The 20,751-nt window shown below is 38.8% G+C and overlaps 1 protein-coding gene across 1 annotated transcript in view; it reads left to right on the top strand.

Annotated features, from left to right (window-relative positions):
* Window positions 1-19,882, top strand: part of fgf10a (fibroblast growth factor 10a) — a 35,473-nt gene extending 15,591 nt beyond the window's left edge. Inside the window, exons 3-4 of the mRNA XM_051681704.1 lie at window positions 17,118-17,221; window positions 18,998-19,882. Of these exons, the coding sequence (XP_051537664.1) occupies window positions 17,118-17,221; window positions 18,998-19,192 (299 nt within the window). The 3' untranslated portion in view covers window positions 19,193-19,882. The remainder of the gene's footprint in view (window positions 1-17,117; window positions 17,222-18,997) is intronic.
* The last annotated feature ends 869 nt before the right edge of the window (window positions 19,883-20,751 follow it).

Below are 20,751 nucleotides of genomic sequence, written 5' to 3'. Positions count from 1 at the left end.
ATCCTCCAAGTCTGCAACGACTTTCACCAGCATTGCCAACACATTCAGCAATTCACACCGAATCTCTTTCACCTCACTGGCCAAACTGACTCCCTGGTCTGTGGCCTTATCAGGGGTATCAGCTTGAGCACGAAAGTGTCTTTTAATGTCTCCAGACCCCAAGGATTTTGAATTCTTTGACATATTGTCTTCCGGTGGATCAGGGTGTATTGAATCTCACTGGTTTATGACATGAAAAGTATTAAAGCTAGCAAAGGGCGCAGAGCTCGCCTTTCACACATCCGAACATCGCATGGCATCATGTGACTCGCTACTTTTTTTTTAAACAGTTTGCAGTCCAATGTTTTTCTTGAGGACACAGGTCATTATTTAATGGCAAAGGATATGGTTCTTGGGCCCTAAAGAAGCATATATAGAGATGTACATATAGTAGAAATATACTTTTCAGGGACTTTAAGTTCTTAGATGATAAAGTAGTGAATGTCAGGGAGAATGGGTTGCACAGCTGATTGAGTTGCAACATTGAGTCTATATATATATATATATATATATATATATATATATATATATGTGTTTTTTTTTTTTAATTCTTTAAAGGCTTTATTTCAGATTAACATTTTTTATTGATTCATATATTAACAAATAAAAGCAAGAACATTTACAAACAGACTCAATATTTAACCCCCTCTATTAATACCCCATACCCCCCAATCCCCAACCCCACCCCCACCCCCACCCACAAGAACACCCCAGTGGTCCCAAATGATTATAGACACACAAAAACAAATATTAAAAAATAAAATAAAATAATTAAATAAATAAAGTATGATAATCACACACATAACATCTACACCTATCTCTCCACGGTCCCTCCCCGAGAGCCCTCCAAAAATGCCAGATACTTGTCCCACTTTCCCATAAACAAGTCCAAATTACCCAATCCTCTAGATATCCCTTCTTCAAAAGCTGCCACCCTTCCCATCTCCTTACACCACTCTGGAAATGATGGCGCTCCCTCCGACTTCCAACCCCTTAAAATGACTTGTCTGCCAATCATAACACTTGTCAGAATCCAATTTTCTAAAAATTTATCCCCCAAATTTATGACCGCCTCATCGCCCAAAACACAAAGTCTGGGGCAAAGTAAAACCTGAGTGCCCAAAATGTCACACAAATAACTCAGAACCCTCAACCAAAAATCTTGAATCTTAACACACCCCCAAAAGATATGAGTTGTGTCTCCAACTTCTGATTGGCAACGGCAGCAGGTGGGTGTGTCTTTAAGACCAAGCCTATATAATCTAGAGGGGTCCAGTAAAATCTATGTAAAATCTTAAATTGCATAAGGCGAACCCTTGCATCTCTAGACGCAAACATGACATTTTTTAGAATCCTAGTCCATACTCCTTCCTCCAATACCAAATACAAATCTTTCTCCCATAATCTCTTGATAGAAGTTAAAGCTACATCCCCCATTTAAATAAATGTCCGAATTAAATACTGCGGCCACTCTTGTCCAAATCACATGCAAATGTGAAATAACGGGGTGTGACTTAGCTTCTCTGATTAGTTTGATCAAAAGGCTTTGCAATGGTGAAATAGGGGCAAGGACTTCCTGTTCAGTAAGAAACCAGGGAGGGGCTCTCTCAGGTGGAAGCGACCAATGAGCCAAATGTCTGAGACTGAATGCATAATAATAAAACAAAATCTTGGGTAGGCCTAACCCACCCTTGTCAATCGGCCTATGTAACTTATTGAAATGTAACCTGGGACGTTTTCCATTCCAAATAAAGGAATTCGCTATGCTATCAAAATGTTTGAAATAAGAGAGGGTGACATCTACAGGGAGAGACTGTAGCAGGTAGTTGAATTTTGGAATACAATTCATTTTAATAACATTAACCTTCCCAATCATAGATAAATGTAATGAAGCCCACCTGCCCACATTGCTCGAAAAACTTTTAATTAAAGGGTCAAAATTAACTCTAACTAAATCACATAAATTTGCTGGGAATAAAATGCCCAAATACTTAATGCCCTTTTTGGGCCAATGAAAGGTGCCTGGTTGAAAAGCCATTACTGGGCAGTACGCTGTCAGTGCCAAAGCTTCAGATTTAGACCAATTAACTCTGCTGAGATCTAGTAGTTCTAGTAGGGTCAGAGACAAATAATAAAATATCATCTGCGTAAAGCAGAAGCTTATGTGCCTCAACCTCCTGCCACCACCCCCGGAAAATCACCATCCTTTCTTATCGCGGCTGCTAATGGTTCCAGGGCAACAATAATGGGGAAAGAGGGCAACCCTGCCGGGTGCCCCTATCCAGAGTAAAATAATCTGAAATTAATCCATTTGTTTGTACCGCTGCTACAGGGTGTCTATAAAGTAACTTAATCCATCCAATAAAAGTATTCCCGAACCCATATATTTCCAAAATCTTAAAAAGATAATCCCATTCTAGCATATCAAATGCCTTTTCGGCGTCAAGTGAGATGGCAGCAACCAGAGTCTGATCATTCGCTACTGACCACATGATATTGATGAAACGCCTGATGTTATCAGAAGAGCTGCGGCCCCGAATAAACCCCACCTGATCTATATGTATAAGAGATGTCATAACTTTACTTAATCGGTTAGCCAGAATTTTTGACAACATTTTTACATTAAGCTGGATCAGGGAAATTGGACGGTAACTCTTACACTCACTTGGATCTTTGTCCTTTTTAAGAATCAGACTGATCCAGGCTTTGTCATGGTTGGGGGAATCTTTCCATTCTTTAATGATTCCGTATATACTTCTAGCATAAGTGGAGCCAATTCTGTAGTATAAGATCTAAAAAATTCAGCTGCAAAGCCATCTGGCCCCGAAGCTTTGCCAACATTATTACAACAATCAAACCCCGAACTTCCCCCTGAACAAAACAAACAGAAAAAAGAAAAACGTGCGCATTAACCCCGTGCACGACAGCGCCAATAGGCGTCAATCCCTCTAAACTTAAAAGGTCCATGTACGCATGCGAGAACCCCCGCGACAACTTTGCCATCGGATTGCTCAAGTCTGGTGCTTCTGCACAAATTTTGTGAGGCAAAATTACACAGCAGAAAATACTTTGTAAAACAGACCCCATCCAATAGGCAGAATAAACACAAAGAACATGTAGATTCATTCACAGAACTGTCTCAAAGGTGTGTTCCTCCACAAAACAAATTCCAGCTGATATAAAGCCGTTCAGTTTCGTCAGACAGATAAACAATTGTTCAGTGAGCCGGCTGTTATGAGTGCAGCAGATGATGAAATCATTCTAATGTCCCTTAAAAATAATCCAAAAAAATAAACTCCAGCCAACAGGAGGCATAAGCACAAAGAATGAACAGATTCATCCATAACTGTCCTGAAAGAGTGTTATTCCACAAAACAAGCTCCAGCTGCTAGGCGGAACCAACATAAGAAAAACACAAAAAACAAAACAGACGCCCCGGTTTCTCGAATGGTCAAGTGTGTATTGAGAGAGTCAAATTCACTCGGAGGCTGCATAAAAAAAAAAATTTAAATAAAAAAAAATACACCATGACTTACTCAGCCCGTCAACTTTATAAAAGACATCTTTGTGTAGGCATGAATATATTTTGCAGTCATTCTTAATGTCCATTCTCAATCTGGCCGGGAACTTCAGTGTAAAAGCGATCATCCGTCCATGCAAAAGTTTCTTGAAGGAGTCATTACACAAAACAAACTCCAGCCGTTAGGCGGAACTAACGCAAAAAGAAACAAAAATGGTGCCCAGCTTCCTCAGACAGCCAGAGTAAGCACAGCGAGTTAATCCACTCTGAAGCTACATGAAAAATCCCAAATGGCTTACTCACCCATTGTTTTAATAAAAGACAGTGCTTGCTCTGGACACGTAAATACCCTGCGACCATCCTTCGTTTCTATTCTCAGTTTGGCCAGAAACATCAGTGCAAAACCAATCTTCCGTTGATGTAAGAGTTTCTTACATTCCTTGAATCGATCGTGTTTCTCTCTTGTCGCATTCACAAACAAGTGTCCGGGAACAAGAAAATATTGTTATTTTTCCAAGAAAGCTTTCCTTTGCTCCTCGCCTGGCACAACATGAGATCTTTATCGGATGATCTCAGAAATTTGGCCAGAATTGATCGGGGCCTGTCTCTCTCAGCAGATCTGTGAGCCGGGACTCTGTAAGCTCACTCGATTTCCAGTTTATGGCCTGTTATGTCGAGCAGACTCGGGAAGAGCTCATCCAGGAATTTCACCATATTTCTGCCTTCTTCATGCTCAGGAATTCCAACAATTCATATGTTATTCCTTCGACTCTTATTTTCCAAATCTTCAAGTTTTTCCAAAAAAATTTCCACGACTATTTTTGACGTGGGCGATTTAGCGGATAATTCCCTTTCCGAAGACTCTTGTGACCAGCTCAGAGAATTTTGTTTCCATTGCCGTAATAAAATCGATGTATTACAGCGAGATCCTCCAAGTCAGCAACAACCTTCGTCAGCATCACCGAGATGTTGGACAGTTGACGCTGGATTTCATCTCCCGATGTGCCACCCAAATCGAGTCCCCGGTCTGCAGGCCCAGAGGTTTCATTTTGAGCACGTAAGTGTCTTTTAATGTCTCCAGATCCCAAGGATTTTGACTTCTTTGCCATGTTTACCTCAAAAAACAAATATGTACTGGGTGTATCGAATCTCACCGGATTATAACATGAAAATAATTTTTTAAAAAAGCAAAGTGCGCAGAGCTCGTGATTCACACGACTGCTTCTCGCATGGCGTCACGTGATCCTTTGCAACATTGAGTATATTAATAAGTTTCAGTAGGAAATGTATATACGAAAAGCCAACAATGAAAGCCTGTTAATGAGGTGCTGAAAAAATTAACAAAATTGTTGTTTTAAAATATCATCAATCTTCACAAAACCAGCTGTCTTTTAACACAGCTCTCAAAAAGTAGGAATGTTCTTCCAAGCCCGTTTGTAAAATGCACATATGCGTTCTATAAACCGTCTTCTGCCTTCACAAAACTCAATCCATGAACCTTTCAGTGCAAACTATACTGACCTATGCTTTCAACAGAGGAAGTGCAAACAAGACAGAGAACATCAGGTTATCATCATCTTTTGATTTACAGCCATTCTAGATTTGCAAGCATTATGGCTTAAGCTGAAGTGTTTTTCCATGTGAAAATACTTTCTCCTATCCCAGCTTAATATGCAAAGCAATTCGTACTACAGGATGGTTTAATCGACAACTGTAAACACTGTGAACTTGTGGCAATATCAAAACATTTATGTTTGTTTGTGCATCCCGACCAGCCCAACACAGAAGCATTAGCTTAACCAGTGGCATTAATTTTTGGCAGGACTGTTTGTTCGACCAATGGCAGATGGTGGGAGTGTTCCAGCGTACCATCATTCTTGCTCACACCATCTCTAGCAGTGAACAATGAGCAGAGGTTATAAAATCTTCCAAAGGCTGGATACAAACTGTGGAAGCACTACTAGTCCTGAGTTCATCTAAAGTCTCTCCTGAGCACATTTCAGCAGAAACAGAGACTGTAATGAGACTGGCCCCTAAAAAGAACAGAGAGCGGCCATTGATCTCCCCGAGCCCAGGAGCCACGATCCCACAGAACCCAGATCAAAGGTGCAAGTCACTGTCATCAGAAGCCAACACAGGGTCAGCTGCAATGATGCCTTTTAATGGGGACCAAGTTTCCTTTATGGTCCTGTAGACAGGGGCCTAATTGAAAAGACATGTGTGTCACAGGAGTGGCAATTCAAGGTTCCCAGGACAATAAGTATCCTGATGTAATATATTACTTGACTTATAAGGATGTTGGAGTGAAGGAAATTTGTGGGAGGGGCAGGTGTGAAGTGCTGGCAGGTAGTTGAGGTTTCCCGAGTGCAAGTCACATTGTTATTTTGATGTCTGGAAATGATCCAAATATCTGAGTGCTGCTAGGGAAATGCCCATGTTTGTTGCAGACTGATCTTACTTTGAATTCAGTGACAGTAGATGAAAATTTCCTCAGCTTAAATTGGTCTATGCTTACCGAAATTCAAACCACTGCCCCCAGTGTCTGAAGCTGGAAGTGTTGTTCAACATGTGGGCATGTGTAAGCTCCAGTTTTCGGGTGAAATTTCCACAGAGTGCCACCAAAAGCGAATTTTAAAGCAAGTTGTTTTTAATTGAAAATGATGTAATACAGTCAACAGGAATAAACATTTTATTAGCCATATGCCCTAACCTAAATCCCAATTTAACGGTCAGTGGAATAAAAATGTAATCTTAAATGGAAAATGCAATTTACAAATCATGCTCGTCATCAATTATGTGAACATGACTACTTTCTGGTTTCCAAGGGGGACCAGAACCCATGTCTCAGAGGCTGATCACACAACACGCTATCAGTAGCGGCCAGTGTTGGCTGTGATATGATTGAAAAATAATTAAGTAATATCATATAATTACTTCAAATGTTAAAAACATTATTTGGGTTATGTATAGTATATTTCTTTCTAATATTATGTATGTAGAATGACAAACTTTTCTGTGAAATGTGTTTAATAAAGCGACCTGAAAGTAAAATAATTAGTAATGTGATTACTTTTTTGATGAAGAAATCTGATTGCAATGTTAAATGAGTAACTAGTCATCAGGGATAGATTATTTTTTAGTACATTTCCTAACACTGGTAGCACCACAGGAAAAGGTAAACACATTTGAATTGATGCAAAAATGTCTGGGTCATGGCGTTTGTCAGTAACTCAACAGAATGGGGTCAATATCAGGGTACCGGAACATTTGGTAGCAACATGTCGATCTCTTCTGTAATCATGTTGGTTAACCAGCTACCAGAAAAATTATATTGGTCGAACAGCTTAATCAACTAGACCATCTTAGACTAGCATGGGAATTGCATGCAGGCTAAGATGATCTTTTCAACAGGGTTGTGGGTTCCTAAGTGCAATTAACATTGTTATTTTGATGTCTGGAAATTATCCAAAGATCTGAGCGCTGCTAGGGAAAGGCCACTTGTTTGTTGTGTAATGAAAGCCCTGTCTGTATGATAAAAATTGTTGTCTTCAAACAAATGAACACATAGGGGGAGAAAAGAGTTTGAAGTGGATGAGGGTGTCTTTCACTCTTGCTCAAGCTTAGGTGGGGATGCAGGTTGCACGAGGCTACAAATATGAGGCTCTGGGGATTTTGTATTTACCACAAGATGCGATAACATGAGTGATGTCACCCTGCCAAGAAAAGATGGAATGCGTTAAGCGGTGGGGTGGGGGGGCCACCAACAGAGTCTGGGGCAGAAGCCAAGTGTACTGAGGGAGGATCACGTTAGGCTATATCCATAGCTCTCTGGGCCACCACTGGACCTGGCCATTTGTGGCCACTGTCACAGACACATGACCACTTACGGTCAGGGTATGAGTGGGAGGTGGGACTGGGCTTGTTAAAACGCAGAGGCTTTTAAGTCTTTGTAATCTGAGCCCTAACAGGGAGTCAAACAAGAATACTTGGAAGATTAGGTTGCACTGCAAGAAAATTCTCTCACATTTTTGGAGAGAATGCCTTGGCTACTGCTTTGAATAATGTAGGCAGTGAAATTGTGTTTGTGAGAGCACTGGACTGCCATGATATAGATGTACTGTAACAAAACAGTGGGTCTGCCAGGAAAGCTGTTAAAATGTAATCACGCTCTTTGGAGTCAAAACATTGCTGTTTGTAAAAGGTTTTGTTGAGTTTGAAACTCTTAAATGACTGTGCTGACACGCTTTAATGTGCAAAAAAAAGATTTATGGACTTGTAAGACACACCGGTTGTGTTTTTGGTAATGTTTTAAAAATGCTGATTAGGTAATAATAAACATACTTTTTACTTGATCTCTCTAGTTGCACTTAAGACACAGCACATTCAAAGGATATTTGATGTCATACCGATTTAGAATGACACAAGAATGAGCAAACAATGACAGAATTCTCATTTTTGGGTTAACTATCACTTTAAATGTTTATGGTGTGGAAGAAGAAAGCAGTGAGAAGAAAAAGAGAAGAGCTGTTGCTAGATGCTTTAGAGATGTTTTGGTTTAGTTAATCCAGTCTTTTGTTGCAGACCTGCATTTCAGCTTCAGTGCAGAAGGGACAAACACTCCTGGAACTCGTGCAGGAGTCATGAAAAATTGTTGTGTTTTGGTTTATCAGACCACATCAAACTGTGGAAAGCAAACAGGTGCTTTTCTGGCAGAAGATTCAGGCTTTATTTTGGCATTGCACGATTTAAAGACCAGCCATCAAATTTAGTGTAGACATGACATGTTTACACATATGACATCACTCATAAAGGGATGTGTGTGCCTGTACACAACACAAATGTACATGTCTGTATAATGTATGTTTATGCATTTGGCATGCTATACATTTAATAAGTTTGTGTGTTTTCCTGGAAATCGAATCCTTGACCTTGGTGTTGTTATAAAGCTATGTGAACTGGAACATACAGGAACAATATAAGTGCCTGTGATATATCATAAATGTTGGTGAATTTTCATCAAAATGTATGTGATTGTGTCAGTGGGGGACGTTCTATTGATTCTGTCCATTCTATTGCCCTTTGATCATGAATTATTCCCCCCTAATCCCACCCAGTCTGTGATCCCATCTGTGAGCCCCTTCGTTCTGTGGATCTTGTTCATGAACCTGGGCCGAGGGAGGAGAGAGAAGAGACTAGGTCTCCTTACATCTTCTCTCAGTGACTGTAACCTGAGCACATGCAGAGGTTTCCGCTTCAGATCCACTTAATCCTTCTGTTGTAGCAGCGCTTGTGCCCCTGATCCACAGGTGTGGATTAAATACATCTGCTTTACGATAGATCAGGCATTATGTGGATGTCAATATTAGGCATTTTCAAAGCATGCAAAATGCAGAGGGTGTTTGCATGCTTCTGTAAGTAGATAAATAATGCTGACTTTTGTCAGGATATGAGTTTACATTTGGTTGACATTTTCCGATGTGTTCTTGGGTGACATTGGCTTTGTCTCAACAACCTAGAAAGCTGAACAGCTGTTACTGATACCTACAATAGCGGCCAAAAGTTTGGAATAATGTACCGATTTTGCTCTTATGGAAAGAAATGTATACTTTTATTCACCAAAGTGGCATTCAACTGATCACAATGTATAGTCAGGACATTAATAACGTGAAAAATTACAATTACAATTTGAAATTTTTTTTCAGAACTTCTTAAACTACTTCAAAGAGTTCTCATCAAAAAATCCTCCATGTACAGCAATGACAGCTTTGCAGATCCTTGGCATTCTAGCTGTCAGTTTGTCCAGATACTCAGGTGACATCTAGCTGTCTTGTCGGGCACTTCTCACGCATCTTACATTCTAGCTGATCCCACAAAAGTTCAATGGGGTTAAGATTCATAACAATCTGTGGTCTTTATAATCTTGTTTTTGACACACTATCTATTTTTTTCTTATATGTCAAATGTTAATATCAGTGGATTGTCTCTCTCCACGTGGAATGTGAATGGGATGGGGCACCCCATAAAAAGAAGGAAGGTTATTTCTCTTCTTAAGCATAAGAAATATGATATAGTGTTTCTTCAAGAATCTCATCTTTCTCTGCAGGAAGCTGAAAAATGTGGGAGGATATGGGGTGGGCATGCTTTCTTTAGTGCTGTCTCGAGTAAGAGCAGGGGAGTCATTACGCTGATCAGTAAACATCTACAATTCAAATGTCTCAAACAGATTAAAGATAAATTAGGAAGAGTCATTATTGTTTTAGCTGAAATTCAGGGGCAAAGTCTTATTTTGGCTAATATTTATGTACCTAATGTTGATGGTCAGGGCTTTTTTATAGATCTTGAAGGGATGCTGCAAGCCTCTGGCACCCCTCATGATATAATATATGGGAGGACACTTTTATCTTTTGATGGATTCAGTCCTTGATCATAGTGAAGCAAAAGTGGCAAGCCCCCTAGGGCAACATTGACACTTCACAGGATGTGTAAAAATCTTGGTCTTACAGATATTTGGAGACTTTTGAACCCATCTGGGAGGGACTATAAATTTTTTTCATCAGACCTTAAGATTTACATTCCAGTAAGAGCATTCCAGTGGCCCAAACAGGGCATTAAGTATTTGGGTATTTTATTCCCAGCAAATCTGTGTGATTTAGTTACTTAATTTTGACCCTTTAATAAAAAAGTTTTTCAAGCGATGTGGGCAGGTGGGCTTCATTACATTTATCTATGACTGGGAAGGTTAATGTTATTAAAATGAATTGTATTCCAAAATTCAACTACCTGCAGCAATCTCTCCATATAGATGTCCCCCTCTCTTATTTCAAGCAATTAGATAGTGAAGTCCTTCATTTGGAATGGTAAACATCCCAGATTACACTTCAGTAAGTTACATAGGCCGATTGACAAGAGTGGGCTAGGCCTACCCAAGATTTTCTTTATTATTATGCATTCGGTCTCAGACATTTGGCTCATTGGTCACTTACACCAGAGAGAGCCCCTCCTGGTTTTGTATTGAACAGGAAGTTCTTGCCCCTATCTCGCCATTGCAAAGCCTTTCTATCAAACTAACCGGAGAAGTTAGGTTACACCCAGTTATCTCACATTTACATGCGGTATGGACAAAAGTGTCCAGAATGTTTAATTCAGACATTTATTTAAATGTTGCTTCGAGCATATGGCTGAACCCAAAATTATGTATTGACAAGTCTCCTTTCTGCTGGACAGAGTGGATTGTGAGGGAGATTAATATGCTCGGTGACCTATATGAGATTGGAGTGTTGAGATCCTTTAAAAATATGGTTCAACATTTTGGGTTTCCCAGGTCTCATTTCTCAATTACAACTGCGCTACCTGCTCTGTACTATTTTTAGGACTAGCATACACCCCTCTCAGGGTTGGGAGGGTTACTTTTGAAATGTATTCCACTAAAGATTACAGAATACATGCTGTAAAATGTCATTTGTAACGTATTCAGCTGGATTACTCAAGGTCAGTAACGTATTCTAAATACTTTAGATTACTTCTTCAGCACTGGTAGATTTTTTCACTTGTTTTGACTATAAAAACTATGCCTGTAGAGTAAGACAAAATATACATGTTAAAAATACATTCTCTGAAAAACCTAAATATCTTGCAGTGCTGTTTCTAAAAAAAGATAAATCAAATTGATCTTGTTTTAAGGATTTTTAGATATGTTTACAGGAAACAATACAAAAATTATTATCAAGAATACAATTTTTGCCCTAATATCAAAGGTCTTACTAGAAAAAAGAAATTATGATCCAACGTGAATTTGCCTGGTAACGTGCATGTAAAATGGCTAGAAATAAGATTTTAGATTAGTGTAAAGCTGACAATTTACACAAGGTTTATTTCTATTTCTTCTGCTCCAAACTTACTTAAAACTTACTTCTCTGTCGTACTCATATGAATGTAACATATCATAAGAAAGTGTTTCACCGCTGTTCAAATGCACTTTGAATCGCATCATTTATATGTATAAATGTTTGCCATCTGAAAAGACTAAATATTAAATGATACAAATGACAATAAAATGCAAAGTAATCTCTTCAGTAATCAAAATACTTTTTGAATGTAACTGAATTCTAATTACCAATTATTTAAATTGTAACTGTAGTGTAATACAGCTACTTATATTTTGTATTTTAAATATGTATCCCTTTACATGTATTCCGTTACTCCCCAACCTAACCCCCCTAATGCGGCAGACACTCTGGAAGTGGTGATTACTGCCTTTGGAAAAGGTCATGAAGCATTGGTGTATCACTCCCTTCTAATTCAGAGTCTGGGGGACGGAGCTTCAACTTCTCTCAAGAGATTATGGTAGAAAGATTTAAACTTGGTATTGGAGGCGGGAGTGTGGGCTAGGATTCTAAAAAATGTCAAGTCTGCATCTAGAGATGCAAGGGTGTGCCTTATGCAATTTAAGATTTTACATCGATTCTGTTGGACCCCCTCTAGATTGTATAGGCTTGGTCTTAAAGACACACCCACTTGCTGTCGAGGCCAATCAGAAGATGGGGACACAACTCATGTTTTTTGGTGGTGTGTTAAGATCCAAGAATTTTGGTTGAGGGTTCAGAGCTTTATATGTGACGTATTGGGCACTCAAATTACATTTTGCTCCAGGTTCTGTATTTTAGGCGATGGGGCGGTCATTAATACAGGGGATAAGTACATAAAAAATTGGGTCTAGCCAGTGTTATGATCGGCAGACAGATTATCCTTAGGGGATGGAGGTTGGCTGGAGTGCCCTTATTTTGGGAGTGGTGCACGGAGATGGGCAGGGTGGCAGCATTTGAAGAAATGTCAGCTAGAAGGCTAGGCAACTTGAAGGTATTTATTTTATCCCCTTTTCTCCCAATTTGGAATGCCCAATTCCCACTACTTAGTATGTCCTCGTGGTGGCGTGGTTACTCATCTCAGTCTGGGTGGCGGAGGACAAGTCTCAGTTGCCTCCGCTTCTGAGACCGTCAATCCGTGCATTTTATCACGTACCTCGTCGTGCATGACACCGCGGAGACCCCACATGTGGAGGCTCATGCTACTCTCCGCGATCCACACACAACTTACCACATGCCTCATTGAGAGCGAGAACCACTAATCGCGACCATGAGGAGGTTACCCCATGTGCCCTCCCTAGCAACCGGGCCAATTTAGTTGCTTAGGAGACCTGGCTGGAGTCACTCAGCACACCCTGGATTCGAACTCACAACTCCACGGCTGGTATTCAGCATCAATACTCGCTGAGCTACCCAGGCCTCGATAACCTGGGGGTATTTAATAGGAAGTGGGGCAGTTATTTGACCTTTTTGGAAGGCTCTCAGGGAGGGGTAGGAGTGGGATTTATAGTTTTAAATGTGTGTGATTATTATTTCATTTTGTATTTTTATTTTATATATATATATATACAGGTGCATCTCAATAAATTAGAATATCGTGGAAAAGTTCATTTATTTCAGTAATTCAACTCAAATTGTGAAACTCGTCTATTAAATAAATTCAATGCACACAGACTGAAGTAGTTTAAGTCTTTGGTTCTTTTAATTGTGATGATTATGGCTCACATTTAACAAAAACCCACCAATTCACTATCTCAAAAAATTAGAATATGGTGACATGCCAATCAGCTAATCAACTCAAAACACCTGCAAAGGTTTCCTGAGCCTTCAAAATGGTCTCTCAGTTTGGTTCACTAGGCTACACAATCATGGGGAAGACTGCTGATCTGACAGTTGTCCAGAAGACAATCATTGACACCCTTCACAAGGAGGGTAAGCCACAAACATTCATTGCCAAAGAAGCTGGCTGTTCACAGAGTGCTGTATCCAAGCAGGTTAACAGAAAGTTGAGTGGAAGGAAAAAGTGTGGAAGAAAAAGATGCACGACCAGCCAAGAGAACCGCAGCCTTATGATTGTCAAGCAAAATCGATTCAAGAATTTGGGTGAACTTCACAAGGAATGGACTGAGGCTGGGGTCAAGGCATCAAGACCACCACACACAGACACTACAGTTGTCATATTCCTCTTGTTAAGCCACTCCTGAACCACAGACTACGTCAGAGGCGTCTTACCTGGGCTAAGGAGAAGAAGAACTGGACTGTTGCCCAGTGTTCCAAAGTCCTCTTTTCAGATGAGAGCAAGTTTTGTATTTCATTTGGAAACCAAGGTCCTAGAGTCTGGAGGAAGGGTGGAGAAGCTCATAGCCCAAGTTGCTTGAAGTCCAGTGTTAAGTTTCCACAGTCTGTGATGATTTGAGGTGCAATGTCATCTGCTGGTGTTGGTCCATTGTGTTTTTTGAAAACCAAAGTCACTGCACCCGTTTACCAAGAAATTTTGGAGCACTTCATGCTTCCTTCTGCTGACCAGCTTTTTAAAGATGCTGATTTCATTTTCCAGCAGGATTTGGCACCTACCCACACTGCCAAAAGCATCAAAAGTTGGTTAAATGACCATGGTGTTGGTGTGCTTGACTGGCCAGCAAACACACCAGACCTGAACCCCATAGAGAATCTATGGGTATATATATATATAATTATTTGTTTTATTTATTTATTTATTTTTTGTGTGTATTTTTGCTTTGACCACAAGGATGTTTGTTGGGGGTCAGGGTGGGGATGGTGATTGGGAGGGGGAAAGGGAATAATGTGGGTTAAAAGTTGATTCTGTACAGATATGTTTTGTTTTTCTGTTTCATTTGTTGGAGTCAATAAAAAGTGTTAATCGAAATAAAAAAAGATCCATAACACTCTTTTCCAGTTATCTGTTGTCCAATGTCTGTGTTTCTTTGCCCACTCTAACCTTTTCTTTTTGTTTTTCTGTTTCAAAAGTGGCTTTTCTTTGCAATTCTTCCCATAAGGCCTGCACCCCTGAGTCTTCTCTTTACTGTTGTTGAGCGGGTAGAATTCAATGAAGCTGTCAGCTGAGGACATGTTAGGAGTCTATTTCTCAAACTAGAGACTCTAATGTACTTATCCTCTTATTTAGTTGTACATTTGTCCTTACACATCTCTTTCTGTCCTTGTTAGAGACAGTTGTCCTTTGTCTTTGAAGACTGTAGTGTACACCTTTGTACGAAATGTCAATTCAATTTCAAGCACTGTATAGCCTTCATTCCTCAAAACAATGATTACTTTTGGTTTGTTTCTAGGGCCCTGTCTAGATTTGATCAAAAATTCCTTTTTTCAAATAGTGATGGTGCTGTTTTTTACATCAGTATTGTCCTGACTATGTTTTGTGACCAGTTGAATGCCATTTTGGTGAATTAAAGTACCAATTTCCTTCTGAAACAGCAAAATCTTTTCATTATTCCAAACATTTTGTCACCAGTATACATGGGCAGCTAGCTTAATGAGCTGTATTTTTACCCAAAGACGTACCTAACAAGAAACTATTTTGAGATTCTCTTCATAGGCATCAACTGCCAAAAATGCTTAAAAGACCAGCTTAGGTGGTCACCAGCGTAAGTTGTGTTTTGGATGCTTGTCACCAGCATTAGATTGGCTTAACAAGAAAAACTTTACCAGCAACACTTCAAGCCTGATCAGATGAAAAAAATGTTGCTGTGCCGATATTATGCTAAATAATATTACGTGGTGAAATGTCCACTGAGATGCGCTAAAAGCTAGTTACATTTTCTCCAAAACAGATGAGGTTTTTAAGCATAAAAAGCAAATATGAGATGAAAAACAAATGAGATTTTTTAAATCTTGTGTGTATAGACACGAGTTTCTATGAGACCAGTTAGAAGACTTCCTACTGTACTTTGTCAACCAGCTTCACCTGAAAAATCATACTGCTCCACCAACTACAGCTTTTGTCATAGCATGACCATGTTGGACCACCAGCTAGACCAGAACTTACCCAGCATACAGTACAGTACACCTGCCTAGACCAGCATTGAAACTGATGCTGGTCTAAGATTATCTTTTCTGTGGCAGCTTTCAAAAATTGGTTTTAATGTTTTGATAGTATGTTCCTACATTGAATATAAAGGCACTGTGCAATGCTCACAGTTCATTTAAAGGGATAGTTCACCCAAAAATGAAAACTCTTATCATTTACTCACCCTCATGCCATCCCAGATGTGTATGACTTTCTTTCTTCTGCAGAACACAAATGACGATTTTTAGAAGAATATTTCAGCTCTGTAGGTCCATACAATGCAAGTGAATGGGTGCCAAACTTTTGATGCTCCAAAAAGCACATAAAGGCATCATAAAAGTAATCTATCCGACTACAGTGTTTTAATCCATATCAAGTTATATGATAGGTGTGGGTGGGAAACAGATAAATATTTATATCTTATATAACGTTTTTTGCTAGAAATTCTTCTCTTATGCTTGAAGAATGTGATTCATCAAAAACACAAGAAGAAGAATGCGAAAGTGAAAGTTAAAGTGGAGATTGACTGAGCAGGGAGGAGAATTTATAGTAAAAATGGACTTAAATATTGATCTGTTTCTCACCCAAACCTATCATATCACTTCTGAAGTTATGGATTTAACCACTGGAGTCTTATGGATTACTTTATTGCTGATTTATGTGATTTTTGGAGCTTCAAAACTTTGGCACCCATTCACTTGCATTGTATGGACCAAAAGAGCTGAGATATTATTAAAAAAATCTTCATTTGTGTTCAGCAGATGAAAGGAAGTCATACACATCTGGGCTGGCATAGGGGTGAGTAAATGATGAGAGAATTTACATTTTTGGGTGAACTATTCTTTAAGCTACTGGTAAAGGTAAAAAAGTAAACTGAATTGTTTGTCAAAGGCCAGAAGCTGTAAGCAAAAGCTCACTTAACCTTATGCACATTATAGGGTCATGTAGCACATGCTACCACAACTCGCTTCGGTCTGGGGCTAATTCCATCTAAAGCATGATGGATTTATGGGTTTACATAATTGCCTTTAAAAGGCAAAACAGTAATGGTTACCACAACTTTAATCACTAATGTTTGCAAGCCTCTGCCAGTGTGCCTTTCAGCTCTAAAAATGTTACTTTTTGTTTTATAAATGAGCACTCCTTTTTTGCCTGGGACGTGGGACATAGAGGATTTCTGCCCTGTTGGTGAGAGATCAAAATGATCAGGTCAGACTGTAATATACTCAAGCAGTGGGATGATGCGTTGGATTGTGTGTAAATAGACAGGGATTATACAGGGGGGCAATGATTACAGTTTATTTTCATGATTGTTCTCTCTGACCTTGTGATCACTCTATGACCTCTGCTAATCCCACAGATGCCACCACAAGTTTGTGGTGTTTCTTTAATGTCTTTAATGTTCCCATATATTTTTAAGGTAAATTGGATACATGTTTTACAAATGTGTCCAATGCTATTCAAAATGTCTTTCTATCAACCAAGTTTTTACATATGTAGTGTATAAGAGTATAAATATTTGTTTCTCATTATAAATTTAAAATAAAGTACTCATGTGTACACATGCATAATTACATAAATTAAATGCCTCCTAGAAACTACAATGCTTTTATGTGGACTCTGTGTAAATGATATATTTACTTTTGTTTTGTAGGTACACTCGAAATCAAGTCTGTGGATGTGGGCATCGTTGCCATCAAGGGGATTCAAAGCAATTACTACCTTGCAATTAACAAGAAAGGGGTGGTCTACGGGGCGGTGAGTATCATTTTCTTTTCAATTCTCTTCTCATTATAGTTCAGATGCTGCGTTAATGACTGGACTCCACAACAAATAATGATAACATTTCATAGTCCATCCAAACCAAAGTCGTCCTTCTTATCGGGAATTTTTAAACAACATTCTGTATGTCTAAACTATTTATAGAAATGCAGCTTTTTACAAGCTTCCAGAAAGATCAGTCAGTCCTCGGACCCTCTCAGAGTCTTTGATCTATTTCTCATGTCTCTGGGCATTTAAAAAGCACAGGGTTGTTTTAAGGGACAGTTCCACTCCATTGCCTGTAAAAAAATCCCCCAGCAAAAGTCGGCTTCAGCAAAAGAGTTTTGGAGAAAGTAAGCCGAGAAGGCCCCCTTCCTTACACTGTAGTGTCCCCTACAATACTGCTCCATGCACGCATTCTCCTCCATTCACAGTCCAGCCATACAATCCCCGGCTTTCTCTTTGTTCCGAGTTCTCTTCAGCCCCATTGCCATTCATTCATTTGCTCTCATTAATGACAAATGTTACCTGAAACTGGGAAAAATAGTGCCGTGCATTTCCTAAAAGTGAAATCAACTGAGAGAAAGAGGAAAGTCCTAAAATGCAAACTTCTGTCCCTTAGGTGTGTTTTCTTGTCCTATAGATTGTGGAAATATCGAAATAGTCTGTTGTATAGTGATGGGCAATACCACTTTTTTTTTTTTTGATGTGATACCAAGTACCATCAAGGTCAATATCGCTAATAATTGCGACTTTTATGTATTTTGTGAGCTGATTTTTGGGAAGAATCCGTGGAATTCTGCAGAATTTACTGTAAAATTTGTTAAAGGAGTTGAGAATACTCCACTTTCACTGGTAGCTGAAAGCATGATAAAATTAACCAAGATATTTAATAAAATAGAGAAATTTATGAATGACTGGCATTCCAATTCTACAGAGTTCTGCATTCGCAGATTCCATCTGGACCTGCTAATATCATTACTTCTACACTGTATAAATGTTTTGTCAGCTAACTTAAAAATGTGCTTCATGTGGTAACATCTAAATTAAGTTGTTTTATTTAAGCCAAATATTTTTAATATGCCTGAACCAGACTATAATATGTTACAACAACAGAAGTAATCTTTAAGGGTAAGACCAAGAAGGAAACAGTTGCATTATCACTTATTACAGTGTTAGTAAATGGAATTCTTTGTGATTTCTAAGGAGAAAATGTGGTTATAGCCATTTATCATAATATTTATATGCCACCATCATTAACAATACATAAACAGCAAGTTATGAGATCTCAACATAAAACAAAAAAAAAAAAAAAATTAAAAAAAGAACTATGTAAAACAATTCGCCTTTAACTTCGAAGTTATTTACTGGAGTGAATATAATGGATTTAACCACTGGAGTTGTATGGATTACTTTTATGCTGCCTTTATGTAATTTTTAAGTTTCAGATTCAGACAGTAGTGGGAACAATATTAGTATAGTTTTAATTATGATCATTATGTTTTCACTACATCAGCATCCTGACAAACTGAGAAACAGACATACCCACAGATTAACAGACATTCCGAAAGACAAACAGACTGTCACTTTGTCAAAGTCTGTTTGTCTATTCACTTTTCTCAATTCAGAATATGGATCCAATGCAGCTAGTTTCTTTTAAAAACTAGTGCACTAATGCTCTACAGTACATTCTAAACCCATGACCAAATACAATTTATGAAATCAAATGTTTTGGTGGGTCCTGCCTGACTCGTATTCATCTTCTTCTTCCAGAAGGATTTCGGCATTGACTGCAAGCTGATAGAGCGGATAGAGGAGAACAGGTACAACACCTATGCCTCCGCAGAGTGGAGGAATAAGAAAAAGCCCATGTTCGTTGGCCTAAGTGCCAACGGAAGGCCAATGAGAGCCAAAAAGACCCGAAGAAAAAACACAGCCACACACTTCCTCCCCATTCCGATTGTGTAGCAACAACCTCACTAAAGTGAACATTTAACTGCACTGAGGAAAGACTTGGATTTGTCTACAGTATAAAGGGAACAGTTTGGAGAAGAAGGCACTATGTAAAGGAACTAAGAGAACTCATTTTCAGAGTCAGAATGTTGTCACATATTTGTTTTTAAGTTATTGGCACCAGGGAAAAAATATTGGACATTTTTAATGCCAAACCTTTTTCTAGCGAAGGAAAGGTTGGACCAAAATTGCCGGAGAGGAATCGGACATTGCCGCCCGCAACCTCCCAGAATTAACTGAGGAGACCTTTCACAGAGTGTATTGCTTGTGTGTATTTGTGTGTGTGACCTTTGGATGCAGTAATTTATGCTGTACTAACTCATAAGAGACACTCTAATGGACTCAGTGGACTGAAAGTTATGCAAACAGTTACTGGAAGCACTTGCTCCAAGGTGCAAGACAGAGAGGCAGAGACGGAGACCCAGCATCCTTCGATCAGAATTTAGTCAAGCTAGCACCATAGTGTAAACAACTCTAACATTATTAACATGCAAAAGCCACTGTATTTGTTATCTCCATTCTTTACCTGACTGCTTTTTAATAAATTATTTATTTTATGTAATATTTAAAGGAAAAGCAAAGACAAAAAACAAACAAACAAACCAAAAAAAAAAAAAAAACATGGAATGGACTTTTTTTTTTTTAATCATTTATGCTCCTATTTAAAAAAAAAAAAAAAAAAAAAAAAAAAAGCTATTCTAACGGTTACACATGAATAAATAAATAAATAAATAAATATATTTCTCTTTATCTAGCAGAAGTTGTATTCATGTTGCTAAGACAAAATGTCTTTCTTTTTTTTTTTTTTACCTTTCAGAAGTTCATCTGTGTAAAGAAAACCCACATTTGCTAAAATCAGGCTTTTTCAAAAGTAAGAACATCTGGTAACATTTTACAATAAGGCTGTATTTCTAAATATTTGTTACTTACATTAGCTAACATGACCCACTGAACAATACCTTTTCAAGCACTTATAAATCTTGGTTAATGCTAATTTCACTTGCAGTGTATTATTATATTTTTAAAATTAAAAAATTGTATATGTTAAGTAAGGGATAATCCACAGCTAGGCGTGCATTAAACAATTTTAATGCACGACGTGGAGGCAAAGAACCATGCGGCGTAGCATACAAAATCCTCTAATCTTGCAGACTTTAACCTCTGAGACATCCATATGGTATCCATTAAGGCTGCACGATTGATTGAATTAAGAATGAAATTGCGATGTGGCCTTGCAGGATTAAAACAGCAAAAAGCTGCCTGTTATGAAAAAGTCTCCATCCATTCAGAGCTTCAGTCAGCGATTTGTGATCGCGTGGCACCGTCTAGCTGTTAGCTCTAGCGGCACATGTTGATCAGTGCAGCAATTTTTGATTATGTTTTTCACAATACAATATAAATCGCCTTGCGTCGTCTTGCCAGACAGCGAAAGACGCATTTGACGGGACCCAGTTAACTTCTCGCCCCATCTGTGCAAAACAGAGGCCCCCTATGTTTAAACCATACTTTACTCA

This window comes from Myxocyprinus asiaticus, chromosome 40, assembly GCF_019703515.2.
Source record: "Myxocyprinus asiaticus isolate MX2 ecotype Aquarium Trade chromosome 40, UBuf_Myxa_2, whole genome shotgun sequence".
Lineage (NCBI taxonomy): Eukaryota > Metazoa > Chordata > Actinopteri > Cypriniformes > Catostomidae > Myxocyprinus > Myxocyprinus asiaticus.
The sequence above is the reverse complement of the archived record's forward strand: the minus strand, read 5'-3'. Positions and strand labels throughout refer to the sequence as shown.